At 34.8% G+C, this 17361-nt stretch overlaps 2 protein-coding genes across 2 annotated transcripts in view; both read right to left on the reverse strand.

Moving 5' to 3' along the window:
* Window positions 1-9320, reverse strand: part of LOC139130142 (RING finger protein nhl-1-like) — a 36389-nt gene extending 27069 nt beyond the window's left edge. The window contains exons 1-3 of the mRNA XM_070695866.1: window positions 9223-9320; window positions 6603-6989; window positions 4267-4787 (exon numbers count right to left, since the gene is read on the reverse strand). Of these exons, the coding sequence (XP_070551967.1) occupies window positions 4267-4456 (190 nt within the window). The 5' untranslated portion in view covers window positions 4457-4787; window positions 6603-6989; window positions 9223-9320. The remainder of the gene's footprint in view (window positions 1-4266; window positions 4788-6602; window positions 6990-9222) is intronic.
* On the reverse strand, window positions 6556-13384 carry LOC139129344 (uncharacterized). Its single transcript, XM_070694978.1, has 5 exons — window positions 13285-13384; window positions 12762-12936; window positions 9840-11121; window positions 9223-9318; window positions 6556-6989 (listed from the first exon to the last, which is right to left on the reverse strand). Exons 2-5 carry the CDS (start codon window positions 12786-12788, stop codon window positions 6556-6558), a joined length of 1839 nt encoding a protein of 612 aa, XP_070551079.1. The 5' UTR covers window positions 12789-12936; window positions 13285-13384.
* Between the last annotated feature and the right edge of the window lie 3977 nt (window positions 13385-17361).

Below are 17361 nucleotides of genomic sequence, written 5' to 3' on the forward strand. Positions count from 1 at the left end.
ACCACCCCCTTATATCTCTCCACCTTTTTGAGCAACACCCCTTGTAGCTTTCAGTTTTTTGAGTGACCCCCTCACATTTCTCCAACCCCCAGGTCATAAATAATGACAGCTCCCTTATTTGTGTCTCTTCAGTGCACATGATTCATCTACCTCTATGCATTTTACATCAGCCTTTCAAAACTTCAGTGGACCATCAATATAATTCAGATGTCAACACATTTAACCAACTTGGCTGTTATTTGGACATACAGGTATAATCAATACAGGTATGACTCTGTCATACATAATTGTACCGTATATGCCTAATGCAATTGATTTATACTCCATGTAGACAATTTTGAAAGTTCTTATGCTGTTTCAGTGCCACTTAACAATTTCATAATATTTATCTAATATATAGTATTTACAGAGGTATGGTTGTTTTGTGATGTTAGAGATTTAGAAGTGTAATTTACTTGGACAATGGCTGTTAGTATTGCAATATTTGTATGTTATGATCAGCATCAATTATTGACCCTCAGTCAGATTATTAAGGAACTCTTTATCTTAAGGAAATGTGGCAAATGAAACACATGTAATTGCAAAAGTGGAATCTATTGACACAAGGCAAAAATATGATAGGTCAAGAAAACAAAGCTTCAGGACAGCTGACAAGTGTATACCAGTGTTTTTAAAAATAGTATACTGCACTTCTGTGAGTCTGCTTAAGTATCAGTGCCTTGATCCGGATGTCAACAGTGCAATGGTAACAAGTAGGACATGGGCTGAATTCTAAACAAGTAAACAAATAGATAAACGTACATGGATAAACAATATAAATATAAAAGAAAGGAGAATGAAATAAAGATTCAAAAAAATTATTGTATATTTATTTGTTTACTTATTGAGAATTCAGCTTCAGCTCTCTGTGATGGTAGTTGCAATATGTTGAAAATGCTAACATCGAATTCCTCGCATGGACAATTTATGACTGTACACTAGCTGTGGTGAGGAATACTAGTCTACATGTACAGTAACAGAGTTAAATGACATAATTGTTGGCACTGTGACAAATGTGGGGGTAAAGTTAAACAATATGACCAAATGATGCACATGGACTCTTGAATGCAACACGATGTACTGAACTGTATCAGAGGAATGTACATTCAACAGGAAATGTCAAGCCTGGCATCCAACCAAAGTGGTTGGCAGAGTTGATGATTGATCCTGTGTTTATACTGCAGAAATTGATTTTCGACTGTTAGGCTATGTATTTGTGAACTCATTTTGAAAAACAAACATGACTACAAAAAATAAAAGACTTCCTTTCTTACTCTTGATTTTAGCTATTTCTAAAAAAGTCTGTACATCACAAAAAATTTTAATGTTGCAATTAAAATGGCCGCAATTAAAAATGTTTAGTGATTTTTAGCTCAAACGTGTTCACAGACATGAGCTAATATGGCAGCAATATCTGTCTATCTGTGTGTCTGTCTGTAGGCCTGATATCTCTAAAACGGCTCATTAGATCAGAATAAAATCTAGCACATAGATTCAGTTTGAAAATGACAAGAACTGATTAGTTGAAGGTGGGTGTGACTTGCTTACTTTTCTTCATTTGCATAATTAATTGAGACTGCACACAGTTTGATTAGTTTGCTGCAAATGTTGATCACACCGAGATATATCAGCCATGAAAGGTATTCAGGGGTGAAATGAAAGATAATTACTAATTTGCATATTGTATGAACTTTCCTAATTCGATTATATAATATAATTATATATATATATATATATATATATATATATATATATATATATATATATATATATATATATATATATATATATATATATATATATATATATATATATTAAAGATTCTATCTCTGATTTAACATTATTGAAAGTGATTACGCATTTTTACTTCAGCCAATGTGTAATTTGCATATTTCATGAAAATTCCTAATTTTATATATATATATATATATATATATATATTATATATATATATATATATATATATATATATATATATATATATATATATATATATATATATATATATATATATATATAACAGTTGACTGTATTGTTTTCAAATCCCCAAAACAGTTGCCTTGTTAAATAACTGATGAACACCTAGGAGATTTTGATGTTATTTCTTTGCTGTATATTAATTTTTATAAACTAATCCTGCTGATGTCATATCTTCATCATCATAGGACACAATCATAGAGAACCCATAATGATCTATTGCTTGCACTTGCAAGACGTTACTTTATGCCATTGCTGTACTTATTGCATCCGAGTGAATTTAAACTGTTTAACTTCTTCTGACTATATATATATATATATATATATATATTATATATATATATATATATATATATATATATATATATATATATATATATATATATATATATATATATATATATACTGGTATATTTGCCATAGAATGCATTTCCAAATTTTACAAAACTTGCTATGTACATTAAAGATCCTTCGATACAACATTATTGAAAGTCATTACGCATCCCGTTTCAGCCAGTTCCTACATTTGCATATTAATGAACTTTCCTAATTATAACTATATATAGATATATAGAGCTTTACTTGATCAAAGTTCTCAAAACATGATGCAATGTCATTAATGATAGCAGATGAAAACAATATTGAAAGTCATTTTACATTTTCATGTCAGCTAATTTATAATTTGCATATCTAATGAGCTTCCACAGTTTGGCATAGCTTGAAGAACTCGACGAAAGGCAACTATGTAAAGTGGTGATACAATGGCAGCAGTCAAAGAAATAAAGTATTATTATTTCAGTTAATTACATATTTGTATATTTAATGACCTTTAGAATTAATTTGTGGTGAATATTGTTCATTATGTTGATCATAACACTTTCAGTGAAGTTGCAAACATGTGGCAAAAGTTTAAATTTACACCCAACTGTAATATATAATGGATTATGTGAGCATTTTGAGTTTGGTTTTTAAAGTTCTACGATATACCAGTATACAGGGCTTTACTTGATCAAAGTTCTCAAAACATAATGCTATGTACATGAATGATAGCAGGTGAAAACAATATTGAAAGTCATTTTACATTTTCAAGTCAGCTAATTTATAATTTGCATATGGCATAGCTTGAAGAACTTGACGAAAGGCAACTATGTAAAGTGGTGATACAATGGCAGCAGTCAAAGAAATTAAGTATTATTATTTCAGTTAATTACATATTTGTATATTTAATGACCTTTAGAATTAATTTGTGGTGAATATTGTTCACGATGTTGATCATAAGACTTTCAGTGAAATTGTAAAAATGTCAAAAAGTTTAAATTTACACCCAACTGTATTATATAATGGAATATGTGAGCATTTTGAGTTTGGTTTTTAAAGTTCTAAGAAGTTAAGTGTTTCGTGATGTCGTTCATTGTGTGTCCTGAGCCAACAATCATGTGACCTACACACACTTTCCTTTTCAATGTCATACTAGCCCGATATTGAATAGACCAAGTTCATTTTTGTGACTGAAAGATTCAGAAAAAAGACCACAAAAAACTTATAGCTCTTAGATTGTTATTTTGTATTTGGGTCGAAAGTCAATCATTAGAAAATGTAAATATGTCTATGAATTACTCTTTCATTGTGAGATGTACATGTCAGATACAGAGCTTAAACAGAAAATATGATGTTGACATGATTACACCTTGGCATGCATATCATTAGGTATAGATAACCAATTATTTATTAGACAGCACATATGACGATATGTATTTGGACAACCTTTAACCTTTGGTCTTTATGGGCGTTATCTCTACTGAGTCAACATCGTGTCGGTTTAAAGTATATTGGCTAGAATAAGGTTGCATTCACAAATATTGTTGGTTCAGTACAAAATACACTTGACGACCACTACCAGTTATTTCTCTCCAGTCCCAAAATGTACATCGGTTTATCATTATAATTGATTTCGGTATAATATAGTGTTTTGGGTTCATCGTAAACTTCAGCTGTTACATAGCAACAAGGAAAAGCCATGACCCAAGCGGCCTACAACGATTTAAGTTAGGATATTTTTACTGAAATGTTTTCCTGTCATGAAAAGCTAATAAGCTGTGCAACAGCTATTTAGTGGCCTAATAAATTAAACTGGAATCGCATCATATTAACATTCAATGAAACTCATCAAGCAAAGGACAATATTATCAATAGCATTATCGTCTACTAAAGTGGTTAACAGTTTCAATAAGTACAAGCAACTACACCTACCTTTGTTAACACGTTCTAGGTCACTCTGAGTCTCATCATACACTGCCTTTGTCGCTTCACACTTGTCCTTCATAGATGTAGCCTGGATGATGGTGAAGTGTCTCTGCGTTGTCAGTCTTTGTCCAGCTTTATGTAGGACTGTTTTATGCTGTTTCCATGAATGTATTTCCTGCTCAGCATATTCGTTCATGATGCTGTCCTTCTCGCACTCAGTTTGGAATCAGTCAAAAGGTTGTCCCTTTTTCTTTTTGACTGACAGTATTTTTCTTCGACACGGACGTCTTGCCTAAGGTTGTGGTACTTTGTTGCAAAAGTCTTACTGAAGTGACGTAATTCCTCAATACGGAAATCAGCTCTATCCAGTAAATCAGAGTAGGCTTTGCTATCCTGTAATTGTATGGTTGACAGGATCAGACCCAGACTCTCAACCGTTTGGTTTCGAATAGAATCCCTACTTTTCAAAGTCAGGAGGTCAGTTACTGCAGCAACACTGTGTCGACGAGATGGAATAATCACTTGACCTGTTGTGATAAAAGTGAGACCATCATGGCAAGTTAAGAAAAAGGGAAGGGATGTGTATATAAAATTGGCAAAAGGCGATGTGTCTTAGCTAGTGGCGTCCAAAAATATGCGCTTATGAATATGACCGGTTTAGAAAATAGTTCAAGAAGTTGCAATTTTAAATAACGTCATAATGAGTCTGGTCAATGCAAAGAGCATGTCCTTTTTCTACGAAAATGAAATCACCTTGTATTTTTAAGCAAATGTTCAGACTGGTGTATAGTGCAACAGCATTTTGAATTTTAAATAAATGAAAACCGAAGTAGAGAGTCCTCTCCAGAGTTACAGCTTTCACGGTTACATTCTAAAAGGGAATCTTATTTCCATGTGTCGTTTTATCTTGGTCATCTTCATCTATTGTTTTACACAGTAATTTTACTAATTTCAATAAAAGCTCCTTTTTAGTATTGCACAGGCCAAGAAGAAAGCGTATTGTTTAAATGTAGGGCCAATGTCCCTGAAGCTACTATCGACACGGATACAAATTAAGTTTTTCCTGACTGTATGAAATTATCTCACCAAGTTCATCCTGGAGATCTGTATACAAAATATTAAAGCTGTCTGACCAACGGTTTTGAAAAAAAAAGCAACCTAACAGTTGACAGAGCTCCACTGTGTTATGAAGAGAATAACTGTTTGTGACACGTGTTGATGATGAAGGTGGATATCTTTGATAGCTCATTTCAGGATGGCCAGACTAAAAATGGTAAAATTAGCTGCAAAAATACAAAATAATGATTTCATCATGATTTCAATATATTACATTAAGATGAACACTACGAACCTGTATATTAAATATCAAAGCTATCAGATGAGTAACATTTGAGAAACAAATATTTTGACCAAAATGGCAAAAATTGACCCAGAAATACAAAAAATGAAGATTTCATCAAATATATATATCACAGTAAGACAATCCCTAGGAACCTGTATACCAAATATCAAAGGTATCAGACAAGTAGTTTTTGAGAAACACATTTTTGACCAAAGACGGCAAAAATTGCGCCAAAATACAAAATTGCAGATTTTATCATAATTTGAATATATCATATTTAGTTTATATGTAGAACCCTGTATACATAATATGAAAGCAATCAGATGAGTACGTTTTGAAAAATATTTGTTTTTACTATAAAAAATACAAAATTGTAGATTTCAATATAATTTGACTATATCATATTTTGATCATCCCTATGAACCTGTATACCAAATATCAAAGCTGTCAGACAAGCGGTTTTGATGAAATAATGTTTTGACCAAAATGACAAATTTCTTACAATACTGGGTTGGGTTATCCCCAGGGACCTGTATACCAAATATCAAAGCTGTCGGACCAGCGGTTATGAAGAAGAAGATTTTTTTACCAAAAACTCCTTTTTTGTGCTAATTTGCATATTTTCAACGATATCAAAAATAAAAAAATTATTTTCTCATAATCATATTTTGCATCTATACAACAAATATCAAATCTGTAAGTACTGTGGTTCTCAAGATATTTGAGTGGACGAACATCCTCACAGACACAAGACGGATATCCATCCCAATAGCTTCTATAGACCATAGTCTATAGTAGATAGAAACAATACGACAACAGCAAACACATCGTTTTCCACGTTTACTTTTACTTTTCATCATTTATATAAAGCCTGCATGATTTTTGCAAACTTTCAGTGATTTTCATCGCCATACCCCATAACGTTCCCAACCGACCTAGCCTTTTCAATGAATCTATTTGATATTAGCATTAGGATAAGAATCAGAAAGAATTCCATTACCTGTGATCAGTGGTATTTCTCTCTTACAGAGTAAATACTCCTGTACTGGAATGTAGATATCAAGGGTTAGGTAGTGAGCTTGAATCTTGCTGAGTAGTGTTGGTGTGATGATTGTAGAATGGATGGTTTTGTCCAGTCTTCCACTGATGTACTCACTCCACAGGGCTTCCAGTGCTTCTAGGGATCCACATTTCACCACATACCGTAGGCAGCCATCTTCAACTTTCTCCAATTCAAGGTCTCTGTGTATAGAGGTTACAGCATTTCCTACCTTTTCGTTTGTTCGTCTGTTTCTCTGTTGTCGGTGAAACTCATTGTAAACATCTGACATAGATTTGCCATAGAATGCATTTCCATATGAAGGACTGACTTTTACGCCGAGTCTACCTGAAAGCAGAAGACGTAATATCAAATCATTAAAATGACAAATTTATCTTAATTCATTTAATGCCGACTGCCATGTATTGTCCAAAGGTACAGGTAGACAAATCATTCTCTGCGTTTTATGCTTATAACGAGCGAAATTTTATTTGTTAAGGACGGGGAAAGAGTATTAGGTCGTTTCAAACTATGAATTCTCTGCAAAACGTATAAATTTATATTTGTGAAAGCCTAAACATTTAGAAATATTGTAATTTGTATTCTGTGATCATCATTCATATGAGGATCATATAATAGTCATTTTGAATAACCTTTAAAAGTACTTTTTTTTTACATTCTCCCATACGAACGAGTGGTATTTCCGGTCACGTTTAGAACCAACGATTGACATGATAATTAACTCCGCGTCTCAGATTTATTTTATCTACCCTGGCTCTCTGTTTTGGACCATGATCAATCAGTAGCTAGAAAAAATTCGTCGTGTCATAGAAAACGATACTGATCTTCAAACAAAAATCACAGAAACCCTTTGTAAGATTTATGCGTGAAGTTTTGATCAAGCATCTTATCAGAAAGACTGCAGTACTTGTGCAAGGAAAGGAAAAACGGTAATTTTATAGGTTATTTGGTTTTGTTGTTGTATGATCCTTGTGAAAAGAATGTTACAAAATACAAATAACAATATTTGCCAATATTAAGGCTTTTACGAAAATATAGTTTTTTTGGGTGATAAGCCCAGTTTTTTTGCAGAGGACTCATCGTTTCGAAGTTCTACTGTCAAAATTCAGAGTTCGAGAGAGTTTGATAAACAGCAGGCGTGGCCAAAATGGTCAAATGGATTACTTTGTATGCATGAAGGGAAACTTGACAACTTCACAGTTTGCGAAGGAGGAAACAATTCTTCATACGGCTCGGCAGTCATACGTATTGCCGTGCACGTCATTAGTAACTTGTGTAAATTACTCCCACCATTGTTGACATTAGAGTTTGTTTTATATCACTGTCTTACGTAGTTGGCTATGCAACCGCATCAAGCTTTTGCGAACAACGTGTAAGGACAAAACGGATTGTGGTGACATTGCAAACATTAAAAAAGGTAGTGAACATGCTGTATCACAATTACCGCATTTGTCATAGTATGTAAAAAGTTAACATATCATATATTGTCTACATTCTCAAAGTGGAATACGTCACGGGGTCAGATATTCGGACTCTCAAAGTTTTATAATATTCGTGTGGCCTACCACTTGTTAGGGGTTATTTCGACCCACTTTTTTGCAATGTTTGAGTAAATAATAGAAATAACTTGAGGTGTGCGAACATTTTGAATTCTAAGTGCCAGTAAAATGGTTCATATGTTTCTCTAGTACTCAATTTTGCATGGTGACTCATTGACTGTTATATTTTTTAATTTATCTATTCCTCCATTTAATGTTTTACACGCTATAAAGGTTTCGATATTATTTTGGTTCAATTACAATGCAATGACTTTCACAAAGTATAGTAGGGTAAAACTCGAAATCTTACGAATGAGATGTCTAATTTGTTTCCAAAGTGTTGGGCTTTTAAATAATGAAAGAAATTACGTATTTGATCTTCTGTAACATGACAAAACTGCATAACTTTGAAGGGCATAGATTATATTTGAATATCATGGCAGCGCAAGGCTAGATGTAATGAAGAAATATACAAATTAAATTATAAGGCCTTTTATCTAGGCAACATTTGCGGTAATTTATTTGTTTACCAAATATAGGACCAATATGCATCTTATAGATTATATTTCGTAGTCTACGTGGTCTCAACTTACGATTACATAATTTGTTTCGTAAAAATCTACAGAAGAAAGTTGTTGTTAGTGTTGTAAATATGTTGTTATTGAGCGTGAAATTGAAATAGCGATTTGTATTTTCATTCAAAACCTTGATCATTACGCGTTTTGTAACAAAAAATGCTCGTTTACAAAATCAAGTTTACTTTCAACGCGATTTGTCACTTACTAAATATAAAATTGCTTTCCTGTAATTACATCATTAACATAATTCCAGATCTAATGCACCCTGCACGATTTTTTATACTCAATAAATTGATTGGACCAAATTACTTGCTTGCCTCTTTATTTGGAAAAGAGATGTTTCAAAGTTTTCCTACATAAAGTTTAAGCAAATTTAAACTCTTTCAGTTTCGAGATGCATACTATATCAACACTAATATTTAACTTAATTAAGTGCTGACTTACTGGTTTTAGGTTCTCCTTTATGTGAAGATTTAGCAGACACGATATTGGTATCCTGTGTGGCCTGTACATTTTCGGTGAACATTTCTTGCGTTATTGCTATGGAAGCGAGAGAAATAATATATGTAAGCAGAGAAAGTCCTTGCCAGCAGACACAATGAAGCATTTTAGAAAGAACACGATTGGAACTAGTTTGGGATAATTGGACTTTCATATTTTTCAAATTTCTCAAAAGTGTTAGGAGCCGTATAGCTGAATGTTGCAATATTGTAAATTACTCATAAAAACAAGTGTGTAATGTGAAAGGAATAGCAGATGAGATTACATATGTAGATTAAATCGACATTACTTTACCATCCAATTATCGCAAATTAGTTCCAATCGTGTTTAAAGACACGGGATAACAAAAAAAAAATAACACGGGATCTTTATAGCAAATACCCCAAGCATGTAATGTTCTTAAATGCTGGTTATTTTTAAGATTATGATATAAATAAAGAGTTGGCATGTAAATGATCATTCTAATCTCTTCAGATGATCAAGCTGAATTTCTTTACTCTAAATTAAGGGCGAAACCATTAAGTTGTGATATTAAGCTTATGCGGAGCGAAATTTCTTACCTGTTGTGATCACATCTGACCTTTGGTGCTCAGGAGTTGATCGTTGTGATGTCGATATTTCAATATATGGTCTCATCACTTCAAGGAACTTTGAGTTTGTTGATTTAACTTGCGTCATCACTGTTGTCTTCATCTCCTCTTTCATCAAGGATGCTCTCTCCAAATACGTGTCATAATGTTGAATTATATATGTTATCTTTTGCATCAATGCATCTGGTCCATCACGCATATCGAACACTACGTAATACTTATAGTCAAAGAGGTACTCATCGATGAAGAAAGCCCCGTCTGACATAGTTGGAACTATGATTGGCTTTCCAGCGGCAATCGTTGAAATCACAACATTCAATGAATTTATCAAATGAGGTGGCATGACGACAAGATGTGAAGAGTTAAGTTCCTTACTAAATGAGGTGCTGTCGAATCCGTCGACAGAAATTCTTAACTTTCGGTTTTTCTCAAGGTACTGTAAAACCTCTTTATCATCGTGTTTATTGTAACATAGTATTTTCCAATTCGGTGGCACGTATTGTACATTGTAATAACTGTTTGCTACGAGTGCGATTGCTTTCGGTACGGTAGCATAGCGATTCAACTCAGACATTGTTCCATTTTCAAAGGGAGTCATTATTTGAAAATTGTGAATCTTCGGCGGTTTCCTAGGGATTGGAAATTGGAAGTAATGTTTTTCTGGTAGTGGTGTAAGTTGAAGATGCTTGATAGACGGATCGTGATATTTATCTTCGAAGTAATCCCATACTTTGGGACCAAACGACAGTACCATTAGTGCCTGAGCGCTCTCTTCATCTAAACACTGCCGCCTACGCGTAAACACTTTTTTGCCATATGCGAAAGTCTGATGTGATAACTCTTCTGGATTCCATATATTGACATGTATGTATTCTGCATCGGGAAGTACTTTATCTTTGATGTGAACAGCGACCGACGAGGAGACAATTCCAAATCCAAACACAAACCCCAAGTTGGGAATATCCTTCAGATGGGGAAAGAAAGTTGCGTGTGTAGCAAGCCAAAAGTAGGTTGGTTCCTCCTCTTCAAACAGAGAATTCCTTTCTGGTAAGATTAAGTTGACACCCAGTCGTTCTGCCTCCTTTATTGTATTACCATCTACTTCTAGTAGCGTGCAATGAATTTCAAGTCCACTTGATTTCAACTGATCTATAAGTTGATATAGTGCTGCTGCAACACCGCCATAGATCGGTGACCCCCATCTCTCTAATAAAATCAATGCTGCGGCTGACTTAAGATTCGGATCCAATCTCTACCAAGGTGGAAAACAATACGGATATGAAACGGTTTGGTTTTCCATTCAATATGTGAAACATACACAGCATGTAGTAATTTCATATGATATCATAAAGTGTGTTATTCGAACAGTAATGACGTTGCAAGGCAAATGTAAGGTATCGTAAAGGCAATTATATGAAGTACGTTAAAATTTATTTCACAGAACAAAAGTGCTTAAAAATTGGTAGGAACACAAGTAGAACTAAATTGGAAGAATTGGATCTTTTAATTGTTCAAATTTATCAAAAGTGTCAAGTGCCCTAAAGCTGAAAGTTACAATATTACAAATTACCCTTAAAAACAAGTGTATTGCAAAAAGAAAAAGCAAATGAGCTTACATTTGCAGATCTAGATTTACTACACCATCCATTTACCCCGAATTAATCGCGTTTAGCTTAAAATTTGATAGCAAACTGTAATTACTATCTTATTTCTGATCCAGTACCTGGGTGTACAAAGTCGTACTACCTTATGGTCCACCGATAGCTATGTTTTTTACCTTTTTTTCACAGCCACACTATCAGACCGCACCATCAATTGATATTAGTATCATTAGTACCAACGATCAGAAATAGTGAGTGTTGGCAAAGTCGTACAGCTTCATCATTTATTGTTCGAAAAATTGAATGATCAACTACAAAGTATTGGGATATATAGTGATATTCAAATATTTATTTTTTTTGAGCTATTGCGTATAGTTCAGTAGTTTAAAGTGGCACTCCCACTTGGCAACATTTTTAAAACAAATTTTTTTAATGCTAACGACAGCGCGCGGATCGCGAGATATCGATAAAAACATGTCCTAAAAACGTAAAAGTTTGAATTCCGGTGGCCCACCTAAATTCAGCTTCCGAACATCGAACGTTCGGCACTGGGGCCATTGTCAACTAAGCTATGGAGTAGAGTCTGCGCTTACCCTGCTGTACGCCACAGTACCACTCGCGTCGGTGATCGATCATGCCCCATAGGAGAAAGCTGAGTCTTACTGTCTTGGCGAAAATACGAAAAACAATTTTTGCTGATTCCACCAGAATTCGCATAGGTGACTAGTACAGTTACGTGCGGTTGATACATAGCGGCCGCCGCGTGGTATGCATAGACGCATACCACGCGGCGAACCACACGTAACTGTTATGTGTGGCAGACGACAAAATGTAGTCATCAGAGGCGGCAAATATTTTACACGTAAAAACTGATATTTATGTGGTATTGGTTAAAAATGTAATACAACTGATTGAGAATAATGAAAATGACAAAGTAAGGAGTAGTTTTTAAAAAACTTACCTGGGGTAAAGGCATAATGCTGTATATAAAGTCTTCGCAGTGGGACGTAAATTAATTGCGTCGTTCGAACTTATTATGGACTCCCTAGAATATCGTCAATCAGCACACCAACAAACCTTCGGGGATTTCGGTTCATAATCAGAAACAGATACGATCGTAAAACTTCGGGATATAAAAATACGCTCGGGAAATGACATGTTTTTATCGATATCTCGCGATCCGCGCGCAGTCGCCACGTCAAATATCGACCGTTGGCATTAAAAAAATGTGTTTTAAAAATGTTACCAAGTGGGAGTCGCACTTTAAAACAGTATTGTTCTTTTTACATACCGCCAACTCTGGGTTGACAAGTGTCATTTCCTCCTTCCTATCATCATCGTCGTCATCATTGTCACCACCACCGCCGCCGCCACTACCATCATCACTCACGGGTCTCCTCGTTCTGCTTGTTCTACCATCTATTGTTTCTATTGGAGACAACTTCAGCCATTATGTGAAGCAAAATCTAGGAGAAAAAACGTATACATTAAACACGGTTAAGTTAAGAATCAAATCATGATATTCACATACCCTTCTTTGCGACGTAAATCTGCAACATTCAAATTCGATTCAAGCCATGGTTTAACAATTCAGAATGTCGTCGTCAAGGAAGTGAGAAAATGTACATATTCTAAAGAATTACGTTTCAGAACTGTAGTGATCGTATAAGGCAGTGTTGTGGTACCGATGTCGAAGAAACAACCACTGACATAGTAACTACCCAACCAATGCGAAAGTTTGGTCTCCCGGGGCATCCATATTTAATTTATATCAACATTTATGTTATGTTTGATAAAACATTCTACAAATTTACCTGATATGAATCGGCACTCTGTACTCGTATTCAATCTCAAACGATGACCGCAACTCGACCTGAGAGCCTACGATTGCGTAACTCTGTCGATAATTTCACCAGCCTGTGGTAACAAATAAAGATGCATATGTACAGCAAAAAACAGGATGGTTGGACAGTCTCATATACATTACGTTTACTTTTTTGTACGTGGCATACAAGTTTTGTAGATAACATTGTAGATAAAAAGAACCGACTCATTTGAGTGTCTGGATAGAACACACAAGGGAAATGCTAAATTGGCGTATAGTGTGTTATAGTGTGTTATAACTGGGCAGTTTCTGTTTCACCCGTGGCCACTTTAGCGTTGACCAAGGTCAAAAAATTCTGCTTGTCCAAAGGCAAAACTAGCTCTGTCTGGGGTTGTAAATGAGAGTTTACGATTGGCACCCTGTGTTCAAGATTAAAATCCGGTGTAACATTTATACCATGCACTGGTCCATATCTTGTTTATTTCAACTTCCCTAGACAAACTGTCTACATGGGGCATACAATGTTGTCGACTTTGCCAGCTGGCTACAGCTGAAACTAATTAGTGTGAGCAGTTTTATTGCAGTTCACTGCAGTAGCTTAGTAATTTAGCAATTCTCTTGTGTGTTCTATCCAGACACTCAAATGAGTCGGTTCTTCTTATCTACAACGTTATCTTCAAAACTTGTATGCCACGTACAAAAAAAGTAAACGTAATGTATATGAGACTGTCCAACCATCCTGTACTTGCTGTATATTTTCGTTGCATTTTATGTCTTTGGTGGTGTACATCAATAATGTATGCACACATTCCACCTCTAACTCTCCTGAGAAATGCAACCAATCCGGAACCAAGACTGAAAAGAAATTTTGCTCATCTCCAGTATAATTTAACATGAGTTCTAGAACGCTGTCCGTCTTTTGTAAATCGCTCTGTTGACAATTCATGTTCAGTGACGTCTTATTGTAATCTCTAAATGATAAGTGGTTGTTGCAGTTTATAAAGAGCATGACAAACTAGTAGTTTTGGTATAAAGTCACGATGATGGAAGAATTGAGTAATATTAAAGATGAAAGGGAGGTACAAGGCAGGAAAATATACATTTCATTACTAGTTCTCTGCGATAAATGAGCCAATGGGGCGTTAGAAATGAATACATAACCGAGAAAACCCTGGGACAATTACTTGTGTCCTCGAATGACCCATATTTACGTCATTGTCAGACGCGTTTGTTACAATTCAATGTGAGCATAGTGGAAATGAGGGTGCACCATGGACTACGCTGATACTAGTATTGGAGAAACAGAATGCATTTGCAGATGATCGTCAGTGACAGAGGTTGTAAGAGGATGATGTAAACATCTGCCAGATAAATTTTAAAAAGGAAATTAAATAGAGTGTACTTAGAGGTCATATCGATAACCTTGCAATGGATAAACAATAGAACCCATTCAAGCTAATTTACCATAAGTCAGCATTTGATGAGTTTCGCAAACAGCAGGTGTAAATATATGTAATGCTCACACAACATTAGGAACGTTCGGAAATTATCATTCAGATACTTTGTTTCTGAAATAAAACATTCGCTCGATACAATTTGATATTTTTTGATAATGATTCTAAAGTTGATAATAATTGATAATAATTCTAAAATAATTCTAAAAATATTTTCAACCGAGGTATGGCGACATTACTATATTCCCGATTCCCGATCTAACAAAAAATGACTTGGCCATCATTAAATTCTTATTTTGAAGAGGGCCAGGCAATTTGTATGAATATTTTACTTATTCCTAGAAATACGCAATGGTCCGTTAGCGTACCGTGCATATCCCGTGGTGAGCTGAGTTGACTTGTTCGGCGTTATGAATGAACTTATTTTTCAATTCAACTTTGAAATAAATCGGAATATTTTTCTGAAAAAAAAGCCATTGACATTGAAAACAGTCCGATTCACATGGCCACCGTTCTCTTGTCCCTTGCTATGGTTTGTAATCCCAAGAACAAAGGGTATTACAGTCTAGCTACTGCTTTTTGATTTTTTTAGTCATTTTGAACAAACCTTTAATATGGAGGGCAGAGAGACAGACAGACAGACAGACAGACAGACAGACACACAGACACACAGACACACAGAGGCGGATGAAAAGGTGAGCACATTAGGGCCGGCAATCGCTGTAGCCATAGAGTAGTCTGAAGAAATCCATCGCTATTTTCACTTATTCAGGCAATACACGCTTGACGATCATGGAGATAATTTAGCGTAACCAAGAAATGGTTTGTTTGCACATTTTTGATACATTTCCACAGCTCTCCACAAGATAGAAAATATTTTAGCTAGCAAAAATCTTATGACAGTTACCGGTCATTTTCGGCGGCTGCCGCCTTTCAATTTAACCGTGTGTTAGGACCAAAAGTTGGTTCGCCCACACAGAGACTTCCAGGGTCTGCCTAGCAGGCAGTGCTGGAGGACAGCCGCACTAGTCATAATTCACACTCAGGTTTTTCAACACACATAGTGGCAAGAGGATGATTACATGGTATCAGTGCAGCTTCCTATATTTCTCGAAAATAAGCTTATATCATTGACAATTGAATTTGACTAACATCAACAATTTAAAAAATTATATTTATGTAATTTACTTTTCATCGGGTTTGCTTGATGCAGTAAGGAAGAACTACTTTAAATAGACGATCAAGACGAATAAATGTGCAGAAGAATCAATTACATAAATTCAACGATACCGTTTGAATATATATGACTTTAACGCCATTAATTAAGGAATGCCAGAGTGGTGCGTCTGGATACAGAAACAGAGTAGTGACTGATTTTTTTTCAAATTTAACATCGTTTTATTTCTTTACATGGATGTTACATAATGTCGTCCGTTCTTTTATTGTATTCGCTAAGGCATGTCTTATGGACAGAGGTTTTTGCGCACAATTGGTATGAAAAGTCATCGTATCACCCCTGTACATGTGGATGTCATGTGTGATCACGTCACATCCTTCACACTTCAATATTAAACGCATGTCATTTTATAGTTTGTTTACAAGTTCTAGAGTTATTTGGTCATTAGGGGAAAGGCGTTAACAACACTTTAAGACCACGAAAAATGTTTCTCAGAATCGTCAATTCTACTAGAACATTTTTAAATGATTTCTGTCTTTTCTGTTTTGAAATTGCGGAAAATGTATTACTCTGTATTGAAACTTTCAGAAACTTTTGTTGAGTAGATTTTTACGGTATTTTTTTGTTTTCTTCTGGGAGTATGTGGAAATGTTCTGAGAGTTTGTTGCTTGTTTGTGTTATGGTTCTGTTATTGTAGACAGTTTGTAAAATATAAACTCCAAGACATCATAAACATTTTAATGTGGTTGGGTGTTGTTGGTTCTTTAAAAATCGCCAGTCGCCTCTGTAACTTTACCAAAAAAATCCGAGGAGCAGTCTTTTTCGTTTGGCAAAAAAATTCCGAGGAACAGTCTTTTTCGTTTGGCGACACAACAATAATTTTTAAGTCATTCCTAAAATATTACTCTTAAGCCAAAATCATAATTATACAAATCTGTCTTAATGAAGTAACAACTTCTAAAGACTAATCAGATTTAGATCCATCGATTAGTATATCATAACGTAATTTTCCCCCGTAAAATTTTTACATCATAAGAAGGACGAAAGTTAAACTCACACGTATATTTTATGATCGAAAATTAAATGTTGTCAGTACTTTGGCGGTTATGTTCTTCTCTACATAGCGATCGACTTGAAAGGACGTGCAGCATATACTTATTTGTGGTCGATATAGCCACATGAAGACAGAGTTTAGGTTTTACCTTCAGTGTCGGTATTATTCTAAAATATGGCACTTTTGTTGATCTGCCAAAATTATAAAATAGGAAAAAATAATGCTTACATAATAATTGGTGGAACTTAGTTTGTCCGGGGAGTCTGTTTCCACTCAGTGCAAAATTATATCATTTTCTGAATTTGCAATCACATATTACACTAATACGCAACTTCACTATTCAATTAGCAACAAATCTTGATGCGATAAGGACAGCAACAG

Source organism: Ptychodera flava, chromosome 3 (assembly GCF_041260155.1).
Source record: "Ptychodera flava strain L36383 chromosome 3, AS_Pfla_20210202, whole genome shotgun sequence".
Classification (NCBI taxonomy): Eukaryota; Metazoa; Hemichordata; class Enteropneusta; family Ptychoderidae; genus Ptychodera; species Ptychodera flava.

Bases quoted from the DNA above. Each gene is read 5' to 3' on its own strand.
- LOC139129344 (XM_070694978.1), bottom strand. From the start codon at position 12,788: ATGACACTTGTCAACCCAGAGTTGGCG. The intron at 11,122-12,761 runs GTATGTAAAAAG...CCACCTTGGTAG, and splicing joins TTGTCAACCCAGAGTTGGCG to AGATTGGATCCGAATCTTAA. The intron at 6,990-9,222 runs GTAAGTCAGCAC...TTCTGCTTTCAG, and splicing joins TAAAGGAGAACCTAAAACCA to GTAGACTCGGCGTAAAAGTC.